Here is a 14635-nt window from a genome sequence, read left to right on the forward strand (position 1 = left end):
AGATTATATTCAGAAGACTTATGTATTTGGCATTTTTACCTATTGCTCTTAATTTTGTATTTCTTTTTAAGCCCATGCGCTATTTTATGTTTGGGTTTTATATGCCTGTTTTTACCTGTGGTTTTATTTGATTTTTATACAACCTGCTGCTATTTAAAATCGAAAATATTTTGGTTTTCATTTTATTTTTAATTTGTATTCTCTAAGTAACAGTAACTCTTCTTGTTGTTTTCACAAAATGCTTCCTATTCGGGGATTGGTGTTCCCTGACCCACTTTGAGCAATATTTAGTTGATATTACCACCAGGCGCCCATCCAATGATACGTTCTATGCCTTTGTCTCTCCTGTTGTCCCACTTTCTATTTTCCTTCCAAACAGAAGTAACCATGAACACAGCCAAGACCTCTGCATATTTATGCTACATCTAATTAATCTGGGAAATCGAGCCCCTCCCATTGCGCCTTTAGATTAAATAAACCCCTCTTTCCATTAAACAAATAATTATTGAAAGTCTGATTCTGCAGACACAGTAAATGAGACATTGCAGTAGTGATCGTGATACAATGCTTTTATTTTGATGCGTTACGGATAAGTTTACATAGAGTTAGGTTATACAGCACAAGCGGGGACATGACACAGGGATACATGGACGCTATACACCATGTGCATTACTTGTCTTTTCCTTGTCTAAAGTAGTAAGATGAATCACTGCCACGTCCCTGGCCAGCATCCTGTCCACTACCTTGTCCTTGTCCTCCCACCAAACCTGCACGCCCACTGCCGCCATCCTGTCCTTGTTGGTAGTTGTCACCCCCACTGCCGCCATCCTGTCCCTGCTGTTGGCCAGAGCCGCTTTGCTGGCCACTACCCTGATTCTGTCCTTGTTGATATCCGCTACCTTGTTGCCCACTACCCTGATTCTGTCCTTGTTGGTAGTTGTCACCCCCACTGCCGCGATCCTGTCCCTGCTGTTGGCCACAGCCGCTTTGCTGGCCACTACCCTGATTCTGTCCTTGTTGATATCCGCTACCTTGTTGCCCACTACCCTGATTCTGTCCTTGTTGATATCCGCTACCTTGTTGCCCACTACCCTGACTTGCACAACCTTGGCCCTGTTGCCCCTGTCCTTGTTGCACTCCGCAGCCTTGTCCTTGTTGGCCTCGTTCCCGGCCCTGGCTGCCGTCTTCTTTACTATCATCCCAAGATGTCTGCAAAAGATATCAAGTTACTAAAATATCCATTTATTTGCTATAGAAATCAACACATAATTTCCCTCTCCAAGCACACGGTCTAGGAGTTAGTTCCCATTATGTTCAAGCAGGTATACTGTCATTAAAACCAGAACCTTTGAGGACTGGGGATCAGTGTTCTAAAACATTATTATATATATATTTTTTAATAGAGTACATTGATAAAATAATACACAGGAAGCTATTGTAAATTTGGGATAAGAGTAAACCCCCAAACTGTGGATTTTTGTTAGAGCAAGGGCAGTAAGTGTCACCTCCCTGTTTAAAGTTCTGGTAAACATTGATTTTGTATTTTGTGTGTCCTCTCCCCTATTCAAAAGATTAAATGATCTATAAAGTACCAAGGTACAGTATGTCCTTTTACTATAAAAGTCAAATCCTACTTACCAAGCTTTGCTTATTGCCAGAGGGCTAAAGGGGGAAAAAAAAAACAACGTAATTATAAATGGTGTGAGAACAAACTCCATGAACATCATACCAGAAACAGGCACAGAGCAGCACCTTGATGGAATGACTGTATTTCCAATAATATTTATTTAGTAACAGAGCTGTGTATTGGGGATCTTAAAGCAACACATTAAAAACTATCAAGTTAATGCAAACAGCTATAAGAGTAAGTATGCCTCTGATCAAAGAGCTTGCAATACAGAGGAAGGAGCACCGGAAGAAGTATGTGGAAGTATGACACCACCATCTATTCAATATATGGAAAAAAACTCTACATCTACGAAAATGGCACCGTGAGAGAATTCTGGGAAACGTGTCCTTCCCGCCCGAACCTTTCCCTCTCTATTCTGCCCATTCCCCTTTTCTATAGTAATTTGGCAAATCACAGGAAATTACTGGCGTATGACCAGCTTTCCCATAGAGACGTGTTTTAGGGACTTCTTACAGAGCTGCGAGTAGGGGACAATCTGCCACTGAGAGTCTGGGCGATTTAGTAATGTGAGCGCAAACAGAGGGCAAGCCAGAGTCACCAGCAGAGAGGAGTCAATTCAAAAAGAAAAGCAATCATGGGATGTTCACAGACTCCGACATTAATGAATCTTTAAATTATAACTTTCTAAATTCTCTGTTTACAGCTGGGCTCCTGGCAACATACATTTGGTATCTGAATATTATGTATGTAGCGATCAAAAAGGACATTTTAAGTATGTTTAAAAAGTAAAGACCCCAAAAACATAAAAAGAAGTCAAGGTACAAGAGAAATGAATTCTAAATGTAGTAAAATGAAGCGAGAAATAAAACAAAACAGAACCAGATGTCCGGTAACGAGCGGACAGGATGATGGGGCATGTTAACAGAAACATGGATACAACCTACGGAATACAGGAATTTAGAGATAGTCAGCTCTAATGGCTGAGAGCCCGCCCAGGAATGTAAAGAGAAGAGATCAGCTCACCTTTTTGGAGGGGTTTGGAGCTGTAAATACAAAAACACATCATATTGAATCGTCATGATTTCATATAAAAACATGAACATGTTTATAGAAAGACATTTCTCATTGTCACCGCAAAGCAACCATTTAAAGAAATAACCTCACCTCCTTCCATTTCTGCGATTCGACTTGTTTTCACAGACAGGGTTGGACAAAAGGCCTGGGGATAACAAATACAGACTTTTATTTTATTATTATGTCTACGAGAATATAGAGAAGACACATTTAGTGGATATTAATCAATAAACACGATGTATTAATCAGTGAGGATTTAGAGCGACACGGCTGCGCAGTTAGGAGATAATGGGGGGGACTACCACAACAGAAGAAGAATATTGACGATGGAGAGAAGAAGATGCGATTGGCCGAGATGCATTCATTCAGAAACGCGTATCCTAATACAGAGAAATCACACATGTGGCTTCGTTTTGGACTTCCCATCAATTTCAGATCTTTTTACAAATGCGTTGATTAATTCCTCTTTGATTAGATGAGGGTGGGATCAAACGTGATTTTTAAACATAACTAAACAATGGCTTTCAGCAGAGGGGCTTATTTACTAAGCAGTTAATTAACATGACTGAAAAAAGGGCTTCCACACTCCACGCTATGGCTTCTCGCCCTGATACTAGCAATCTCAGAACTGCAGATCAAGACTTGAAAAACATTCAAAGTGAATTTCACATCTTCCGGTATAAAGCAATATAATCAGCAAATTACAGTTCTGTCAAGCTCCACGTTGTTTTCCAGGTAGACAATATATTAATTCCAAGGAAAGTCATCAAGGACAGACTGAATACTTCAATATAAGGCTCCAAGACCATGGCAAACTAAATATACTTCTAACGTGCACTATTACTATATAATGTATATAATGTCACTGGGACATTAGTAACGGCAACTTTCAAATGACTAATAGAGCTTAAATGGCTGGATAGCATTATCTTAGTTAGAGATAGATTGTAAGCTTCTTTGAGCATGGCCAGAAGAGGATGGCGGCACCCACGAGGGACAGGTTCTGGTAAGTAGGACTCACTTTTGTGTGCCTCCCCCGGTGATGTCACTGTCCGGGGTCTTTGCAAATAATGCAAATTCCCTAGATGGTGATAGTGCCGCTTTAAGATATACATTACAATATATACATTACATTACATTACAATATATACATTAAATTCCTGTAAACCCAGCATGAATTGTATGGTCACATGATGTCTATCACACGAGGTCTAGCACATTACATCTATCACATAAAGTCCATTGCATGGTCAATGGCATGATCACAATCATATGATGCCTATCCCAAAACGACAATCACATGGCATCTATCACATAGTAAGTTGGATGTCTATCGCACGATATCTGTCGCATGATGTTCCCTCAGTGTTCCACAGTCCAGAATGCTCCGAGTATGGCATTGCTTACCTTGTGAGCAGGTTACTAGCATTGCTTACCTTGTGAGCAGGTAGTAGACTGTGCTGAGAGAACCCATGAATCTCTATTTATTGTGGATGAAATAGGTGTTGTCCCATGTAATCAAGTGACATGGCATCCACTTCAAAGGCGAGTCCTACAGGGCTCAATTACATGTATGACTTTTAACGAGATCTGCAATATAAATTTAATAACACACCCTAGGCTGAAATTAAATAGTTAAATAAAAACCTTTATATAATAACAGTAATGTTTCTTGTGAAATAATTACTATGTTTAAGACAATTTCTTGGTATGATCTTCTAAATACGGTAAATTAATTCCTATGACATTGTAATGATGAGTTCTGACAGAAGATGGATCTAATTATTTGGCTTTTGTGGATTCTGTTTAACCATACTTTATTATGGCAGCTTTTTGTGTCTATGTATTTATTGACATGTACCTCTTTAAATTGCATCCTTGTGTTTATTTTGTTATCTTTTATATAAATATTGAGGTCCAAGTATGTGATTTAACTATCGCTAATATCTGCAGTTAAAAATATTCCCTCTTTATTGGAATTTAAAAAAGCTAAAAAAAAATCTTGTGCTGCAGTAGCTGATCCTCTCCAAATAAAAAGGAGATCATCAATATATGTTGAGTAGGACACCAGGTTTTTCGCCCAGCCATGTCCACCCCAAATATACCTCTCTTCCCATTCTGCCATGTAGAGGTTTGCATAGCTGGGCACAAACCTGGTGCCCATAGCTGTACCTCTCTTTTGTAAATAAAAACTGTCTTTAAACCAAAAATAGTTATTTTCTAAAATCAAGTTTATTCCTTCAATTAAAAAATTACTTTTGTCCTGCATCATAGAGTCATCCTTCTCCAGTATTGATCATACTGCGTGACATCCTTTATCGTGTTGGATGATAGTGTACAATGATTGTACGTCACTGGTGATTAATAAAAAGTTATCTTCCCAGGTAATTCTTTCTATTTTTTGAGCGAATACATAGTATCTTTTAAGTAAGATTTGGTCTTAACAACATGGGGCTGTGGTAGGATATCTACATATTCCGATAAATTGGAGAGAAGAGATCCAATACGGAAACAATTGGTCGTCTTGGGGGATTTTAAACTATTATGGATTTTTGGCAGGAAATAGATAACCGGGTTTCTGGGATGTTGAATGTTGATATAATTAAATTCTTTTTTTTTCAAGATCCCAGCCTCTATTCCCCTTTTCCAAATACTCTCTGAATCTTCTTTTAACCCCTTAAGGACCGGACTTTTTTTGCGATGTTGTACATTTGCGACCAGGCATCTTTTTGACACTTTTGTGGTGGTTGTGTTTAGCTGTAATTTTCCGCTCTCTCATTTACTGTTCCCATACAAATTATATATTGTTTTTTTTCAGGACAAAAGGGGCTTTCTTTACATACCATTATTTATATAATCTCATCTAATTTAATTTTTAAAAAATGAAAAAATATGATGAAAAATTGAAAAAAATACATGTTTTTTGACTTTTATGTAAAAAATCTTTTACTCATCTACAAAAGCGAATGAAAAAAACTGCTAAATAGATTCAAAATTTTGTCCTGAGTTTAAAAATACCCAGTGTTTACATGCTTTTTGCTATTTTTTTGCATGTTATAGGGCTATAGGTACAAGTAGGATATTGCGGTTTCAAAACCTATTGTAACGGAATGCAATGTATCAGCATACGATATCCGTTGGTACATCTAGGAAATCCACAGTCAGAGTAGAAAGCAAGGCAATATTCCCAATCCTCCCAATAACCGGACGAAACACAGTCTGGGAGTCAACTAACTCGGTTTATTCACAGGCAGCATATTTATACAGTTCCCCATGCAAGGGGTTTCCAGACAGTAATTCCAGGGGATTTCTCCCACCATGCACTGTGACTTTCCCAACAGGCCTTGCTGCACGAGAAAGATACTCCCACTAAAATGGACGACTAAGTGGATTATCTCCTCGTGCAGCAAAACCGACAATTGACATTAAAATACAGAAATTACACAATATTCGGTACTTTGCAATAGTTGAACGTTCGGTAGATAGCTGAGGTCGGAGCGCACACTTTGTGAGAATACCGCTCCGATCCCAGCTGAATTGACCGAACGCCGCACATAATACAATAAAACATTAAAGTGAGTTTAAAAGTACCGAATAAGTACGGGACATACAATGTACCGAACGCGGGACTCCCGAACGCTCTGGAAGTCCAGCGGCGTTCAAATCATCGAGTAGCCGTTTTCAGTTCCAGGCTCTCGACGACCGAACACCGCTGCAGGGACAAAGGATCCAAGATGGCCGACCGCCGCATGGTCGGTAGTGGATCGACGGCCACCTCGGAGAGCCCTTAATTACCGATTGCAACAATGTTGCAATCGGTGAATTGGTACCACACGACTTGGGAATGTGTGGTCGACCTGGGGAGCCCGTATTCGTACGGCGAACGGCCAGGATAGCCGTGTTTCGTTGTACGAATGCTTACGGCTGCCAGCATGCGAACGGCCACAATACGGTACATACACAGGTTAAAATACACAGTACATATTCAGCCTACGGACAACCTTTAATAACTACAGTCCAGAAGTGGCTAGTTTTGCCACACCTATATTTTTTAAAATGTATCAATAGTGACATTGTAACACTATTATCTGTCATAAATCGCTAAATAACACCCCACATGTACATATTTTTTTTAAAGTAGACAACCCAGGGTATTCAATATGGGGTATGTCCAGACTTTTTTAGTAGCCACTTAGTCGCAAACACTGGCCAAAGTTAGCGTTCATATTTGTTTGTGTGTGAAAAAAGTAAAAAACTAAATTGAACGCTAATTTTGGCCAGTGTTTGTGACTAAGTGGTTACTAAAAAAGACTGGACATACCCCATTTGCAATACCTTGGGTTGTCTACTTTTGCAAATGGTATGCCATCATGGGGGTAATTCTCATTCCTGGGCTACTATACGCTCTCAAAGGCAACGTAACCAACCTGGCCATTTTCAATGTAAAAATATGACCCATATATTTGACCCTGTAACTTTCAAAAACGCTATAAAACCTGTACATGGGGGGTACTGTTATACCCAGGAGACTTTGCTGAACACAAATATTAGTGTTTCAAAACTGGAAAATGTATCACAACAATTATATCATCAGTAAAAGTGCTGTTTGTGTGTGAAAAATGCAAAAAAAGTCACTTTCGCTGACAATATCATCGCTGTGATATGTTTTACTGTTTTGAATCACTAATATTTGTGTTCAGCGAAGTCTCCCGAGTAAAACAGTACCCCCCATGTACAGGTTTTAGGGTGTCGTAGAACGTTACAGGGTAAAATACAGTGATAGCAAATTAAATTCTCTGGACTTTCGGCCTGGGTTGGCAGGCAGGTCCCTTAAATTGCAATCAATAAAATAACTTAATTATGTAAAAATATTACATAAATACGCACGTAGAATTTAAATATATATGCATATTTATATATTTGAAGTCTACGTGTATATTTATATAATTATTTATGTAATTTTGTATATGGACATATGAATAGTTCGTATTCTTTTTATTTATTTATATATACATAGATATATACACAATTTCATTCTAAGTGTATTTTGAAATAAATATATATATATTAATATCAAAATACAGTTAGAATAAAATTTCGTATAGATATATAATTTTTTTTTAAATTTTTATTATTATTTTAAATTTTTTTTAGTTTTATTTAAATTACTTATTATTTGTAGTTTATAATAATATATATACAATATATATAGTTATTATATATATTATATATATACACATGTGTAATTTAATTATAAGTGTATTTTTATATTAATATATGTACATATTAATATAAAAATACACTTAGTATGACATTATATATATGATATTTAGACGTATATTATATATATATAATATACGTCTATATATCATATATATATATACACATATATAATTATTATTTTTATTTATTAACTTTAAACTTTATTTTTTTATGATTTTACACTAAGCAGGGAGACTGCCTGTCAGCACAGACAGTCCCCCTGCAGGCAGAGACTAGGACACCTATTGTGACCATGTGGTCGCCCTGTTGGGTGATCACATGGCCACAGGGGTCCTAATCCGCCATGGGGAGACTGTCTGGGCTGCAGGCAGTCTCCCCACAACGGGAGCACCGCCGATCGCCGCCGGGGGAACGACGGCGATCGGGTAAGTACATTGGACCGTTAGGACGGTTCAGGACCGTCCTCGGTCGGCAATGCAAAAATGCCGATGACGGTCCTGAACCGTCCTCGGTCCTTAAGGGGTTAATATATGATGTAGGGTTTTTATTTAGTTTGATATATGTATTTATATCATTCAACTGTTTGTAAGCTTCTTCTTCATATTGTTCTTTTGATAGCATAACAAGACCAACACCCTTATCGGCGGGTTTGATAACTATTGACTCGTCGTTGTATAAATCTTTTAATATCTGTCTTTCATTTCTATTTAGATTTGGTTTATCTTCAGTTTTATTCACTAGAATTTTGAGATCCTTACACACATTTTTCTCAAAAATATCCAACGCACTAGATTTGTAATGTGATGGGTAAAATGTTGACTTATTCTTTAAGTTGCTTTTTGTGTACTCTTTATCAGTGTTTGTTTCTTGGAGTTTATCTGCATTTTCTTGTGTATTATTAGATTTCGAGACAAAAAAGCATTTTAGGGTGGCGTGTCTTACAAATGTTTTGATATCTATGTATGTAAGAAAAGAATTATATGATTTAGTTGGGGCAAATTTGAATCCTCTTTTTAGAACATCTATCTGAGTTTTGTGTAAACTTTTTTTGTGATAGATTAAAAATGCCCGTAGGGGTAGTATTGGGTTTTTTGTTTAAAATCTTTGTCTCCCTTTCTCCTGCCTGATCGTCTTCTTCTAAATCTCTTTTGCGGCTCTTTATCAATTATATTTAGATGGCTATGTTGTTAAGACCAAATCTTACTTAAAAGATACTATGGATTTGCTCAAAAAATGTGAAAAAATTACCTGGGAGGTGACTCTATGATGCAGGACCAAATGAATTTTTTAATTGAAGGAATAAACTTGATTTTAGAAAATAACTATTTTTGGTTTAAAGACAGTTTTTATTTACAAAAGAGAGGTACAGCTATGGGCACCAGGTTTGCACCCAGCTATGCAAACCTCAACATGGCAGAATGGGAAGAGAGGTATATTTGAGGTGGACATGGCTGGGCGAAAAACCTGGTGTCCTACTAAAGATATATTGAAGATCTCCTTTTTGAAGATCTCCTTTTTATTTGGAGAGGATCCGCTACTGCAGCACAAGATTTTTTAGCTTTTTTAAATTCCAATAAAGAGGGAATATTTTTAACTGCAGATATTAGCGATAGTTAAATCACATACTTGGACCTCAATATTTATATAAAAGATAACAAAATAAACACAAGGACGCAATTTTAAGAGGTACATGTTAATAAATACATAGACACAAAAAGCTGCCATAATAAAGTATGGTTAGACAGTATCCCCAAAAGCCAAATAATTAGAATAAGAAGAAACTGATCGGAAACCACCATTTTTAAAAACAGGCAGAAGTTATTAAAAAGAGATTCATAAAAAAAGGATATGACACCAAAACTATAGAGTCTACTATAAATCAAAAAACAAAACAAAAAGACCCTATACACAAAGAAAAAATTAATAGACAAGCAAATTCTTCACTTCCCATAGTGCTGGACTATAATAATAAAAATAAACAATTAAAAAAGATCCTGAATAAACACTGGCACTTGTAAAAAAAGAGGACAATATTCTAAAAAATCTAATTCCCGAGAGACCAAAAATTGTCTTTAGAGGTGCACCAAACTTAAAAATGCACTTTACAAAAAACTATACGAAACAAAAATTGATAATTTCATGTCCCAAAATAAAGGTTTTTACAAATGTAATTCGTGCATAGCATGTAAAAAAAAACAATCAAACAGAAAGACTAAGAACCACTTTTCAAATCAACAAATACTGGTAAAATATATAATATCAAAGACTGCAATAGCAAACATTTGATTTATTTGTTGGAGTGCCCATGTGGCCTCTAGTACATCGGACGCACCATTAGGCCACTAAGAACCCGAATAGCGGAACATTGCAGGAACATAGAGAAAGGATATACCAACCACTCGGTGTCATCCCATTTCATGCGTGCATGAAAGAAACCCTAAGCATCTCACTTTTATTGGTATCTCTATTGTAAAAAATCACTGGAGAGGTGGAGATTTTATTTAAAAAATCGGAGAAACCGAAATGGAATGGGTCCATTGTATGGATACTCTACATCCAAACGGGTTAAATATACAATTTGATTTATTTAATTTTTTATCATTAACATCCCATGTTTTTAATATTTGTAATATTTTTTTCATTTTTTCGGCATATTATTTCCGATATAATACCCATTTTCCATTCCCGAATACTAATTTTTCCGATATAATTCCCATTTTCCATTCCCGAATACTAATTTTTCTGATATAATACCCATTTTCCATTCCCGAATACTAATTTTTCCGATATAATTCCCATTTTCCATTCCCGAATACTAATTTTTCTGATATAATACCCATTTTCCATTCCCGAATACTATTTTTTCTGATATAATACCCATTTTCCATTCCTAAATACTAATTCATGTTTTACTTGTCCATTCTGTTTACAATATTATAATTCGGAAGCATGCACAGAGATCTTAATATTTCACTATGTATTATATGTAATTTCTTTAGTATGTATCATATAGATAACTATGTCTTATCCTTAATTTTAATGGCAACCATGTTATCCTGCTTTTTGTTAAGGGTCTTATTTGTAAATTTAAATGCCAATAACTTTTTAGCTTTTTGTATTATTTTTAATAGTTCCCTCCATTTTAGTTTATTTTTATTTTATGTACTTTTATGATCTTATCATCAATATATACCAAGCTATTATTTTTTTTTTTTATTCTTTATTTTTGTTGTGCGGGAGGTTACAGACATTTCAACAGACGCCACAACAGCGTATCTCAGGATTCACATAGGTTAGACAGTGGCGTGATAATTCGCACAATTTTTTTTATATTTTTTAAGCTTAGCTAAGCATTTAATCCAACAGAGTGAGCTTTAGCTAAAATAACTAGCATAAAGAGAAAACATAATGGGTATTGACACATGTATGGTTAAGGACCCAGAATCTGCCCGCGTTTGCGGCCACGGTTAGCTATATATTAAATGGCGTCCAAAGACATCCGTGTGGCCAGGCTAACTAGCTCTGCCTCGGGTTTGGGAGCAACAAAACAATCCCGCATCGCCTTTATGCCATGCTGTTCAATAGAGGGCTTGTGTGGGTTCACTCGACTAATGCCCTTTTCCGGCAGGCGATTTATTCTGAATAAAGTAGTGGCATGGTGGTGGCTGAGATAGTGATTCCAGCAGGTCTGAGAGCTGGGCTATTAGCTATTCTTATTGGAGTTTAAAGTTGATTTGAAATACCATATGTCATTACTTATCCCTGATACAGTTTATACTTTCCCTTTCCCACATACTGCCCTCTTTCATCATGGCGGAATGCGTACTTCTGGTACGCGAGGAACACAATGAAAACATAAGTGATGTCATCACGCCCGGACCAAAAATCAATCTATTGCATTCAATGAGAGGACAATTCCTCATTGAATACCATACAGACATTCTTACAGCTCTTATCTTTATGAGACTTACTCACATTATTACGGTATAACCCGACCGGAACGCAGCGGCGCCAAGCTGGAACGCACAGAATACCGTACTGGATAACACTGCGTCACTCCCGGTATGACGCGTGCGTTCCAGGATGGTTACAGGAAGCCAGGAAGTAATCTGTTATTAGACTGTCTATATAAATGGAACTTATGAGGACTTCACTACACTCTTGAAGAAGCCTTGGACAGGCGAAATGCGTCAGTAGAACCCTTTGAAGTTACCTATTATTGTTTTTAGTACTTTTGTATAATAAATAATACATTTTATTTTACTTATTTATTTTTACTTCCTGGCACCATTATATCCTTAGGTGGGGATCATACCACCCATGCTGTATACACTAGAGCAAGTTCTGCTCTAGTAAATGTAAATACATTACTTGATTCTTCTTTTACACCCAGAAGTACTTACTTCACCATAGAAGTATATTTCAGTATTTTTTTATATATGTCCTGCATACTGCATCCTATTTGAGACATCAGAGACATCTACATCTACACACATCCTCAGGCGGGGATTATTCCGTGCATGTGTAGTACAGTTGAGTTAGCTCTAACAAATGTGAGTGCTATCACATAAGATTATCTCACCACTCTTCACCAACTGTACTGTACTGCACTATTGTATAATTTTTGTTTTTATCTTTGAGGTCAACTGTGTGTACAATTATCAAAAGAATTGTGTACGTATATATTTATATATATTTATTTTATATTATTTGGGGTGCGGTCTCCTACCATCTCTTTTTTCACAGATAACACCCACATAGATAACACATACAGAGAGATAACACACACACAGACAGATAACACACACACAGATAACATACATAAACAGATAACACACACAGAGATAACACATACAGACAGATAACACACACACAGATAACACACAGACAGATAACATACCTAGACAGATAACACACACACACACACAGATAACACATACAGACAGATAACACACACACACAGATAACACCCACACAGATAACACATACAGATAACACACACAGACGGATAACACATACAGACAGATAACACACAGACACACACACACAGATAACACATACAGACAGAAAACACACACAGATAACACCCACACAGATAACACATACAGACAGATACACACACAGATAACACACACAGACGGATAACACATACAGACAGATAACACACAGACACACACACACAGATAACACATACAGACAGAAAACACACACACAGATAACACCCACACAGATAACACATACAGACAGATACACACACAGACGGATAACACATACAGACAGATAACACACACACACACACACACACACAGATAACACATACAGACAGAAAACACACACACACACAGATAACATACAGATAGCTAACACACACAGACCGATAACACATACAGACGGATAACACGCACAATGGGCTTATATTCCAATTTGGTGAATTTAGATGATATAGTATAACTGCTCACTAAAGCACATTGAGGTGTTTAAGCTGAATTTGTGGCTGTAATTCAACTGTGATTAGTTTCTGCTATAAAATAATAAAAATTTCAAACTACAATTAGGAGAAGAAATATGGTTTACTGAAGAGCTCATCACCTGCATAGCAATACTCGGTTATACGGGCTCAGATTCCATGGGGTTCATTGTATTCTATCTATAGGAATAGGACAGATAATGGAATCAGTGTAAATATAAACCAATTCCTACCAAAAGTGAGAGCTGGCCCAGCGTTTAACCATCGGGCGAGCACAGTTTATTGCACAATACATGAGCAAGTAAGAGCGTGATAGGGAGACGTTACCAGAATCCAAATATTAGGATTTAAAACATAAAATAAAAATTTAATGCGGGTTTGCACAATCTAGCACGGTAAGACTAGGATTAAAAAAAACCAATGTGGTTTCTGTTAATGGATAGATCTAACTATTATTTAAAATAAATATAACAGCAGCAATATGGTAGAAGGCTTTTTATTTTTCCAAACAGTGTGATATTAATAAATCACTGGTCCTAACAGAACCCGGAAACCAAACTCGTGGACGCACCGAACCCTCACAGTTTCTATTTTGGGTTATACAAGCTGACATTTGTGTTTTGGGTGGAGGAAAAAATTAATTATCTGAACTGGATCAAAATCAACGTTTAGCAGCCTCCCTAACATGATTTCATATAGTCAGCCTAATTCTTTAATCATTATTACAAACTTAATATAGCAGATGTCAATCTGAATATATTAACTATTAATCAAACTGCTGCCAACTGGCATTATTTACTCTGTCATTATAAAAATATACAGCATAATTGGAATGCTTGTGTACGCCAGTAAATCCCGTCCCATCTATGTGCTCTGTGTACTGCATTAAAAGCGAAAAATAAGAGAAATCAAGAACTATGGAAGTTTTGGAAGGAAATAGATTTTTTTTTAAATTCTTTATTTTGGTTGTGCACGAGCATTACAGATAATGTATGGTATACACAGGAAACCTTGCAAAGACATGACGTAGCAAGACAAAGGAGTGTATACTATAGATCAGCACATTTTTAGGTAATGGATAGGCTACACTTCCATGGCTAGTCGACACAAGCTGAATAATTTGACAGTAATTGCAAAATGCCAAGTTTAATGGAACATACAGAATCTCGTGGAACTAGCCATAAGTTCAGGTGAAATAGTAGAAGTGTCCCAAGCTAGGGTTACTAATGACGTTATCATGG

The 14635-nt window shown here is 36.7% G+C and overlaps 1 protein-coding gene across 1 annotated transcript; it reads right to left on the minus strand.

Annotated features, from left to right (window-relative positions):
• Window positions 1–578: 578 nt before the first annotated feature.
• Window positions 579–2867, minus strand: LOC134582883 (uncharacterized). The gene is made up of 4 exons (XM_063439558.1): window positions 2795–2867; window positions 2654–2673; window positions 1639–1662; window positions 579–1209 (listed from the first exon to the last, which is right to left on the minus strand). Exons 1-4 carry the CDS (start codon window positions 2802–2804, stop codon window positions 670–672), a joined length of 594 nt encoding a protein of 197 aa, XP_063295628.1. The 5' UTR covers window positions 2805–2867; the 3' UTR covers window positions 579–669.
• Window positions 2868–14635: the final 11768 nt, after the last annotated feature.

Source organism: Pelobates fuscus, chromosome 13, assembly GCF_036172605.1.
Source record: "Pelobates fuscus isolate aPelFus1 chromosome 13, aPelFus1.pri, whole genome shotgun sequence".
NCBI lineage: Eukaryota > Metazoa > Chordata > Amphibia > Anura > Pelobatidae > Pelobates > Pelobates fuscus.

Coding starts and splice junctions, on each gene's coding strand:
- LOC134582883 (XM_063439558.1), bottom strand. Junction 1,663..2,653: donor CTCCAAACCCCTCCAAAAAG/GTGAGCTGATCT, acceptor TTCCCCCTTTAG/CCCTCTGGCAATAAGCAAAG. Junction 1,210..1,638: donor CTGGCAATAAGCAAAGCTTG/GTAAGTAGGATT, acceptor TATCTTTTGCAG/ACATCTTGGGATGATAGTAA.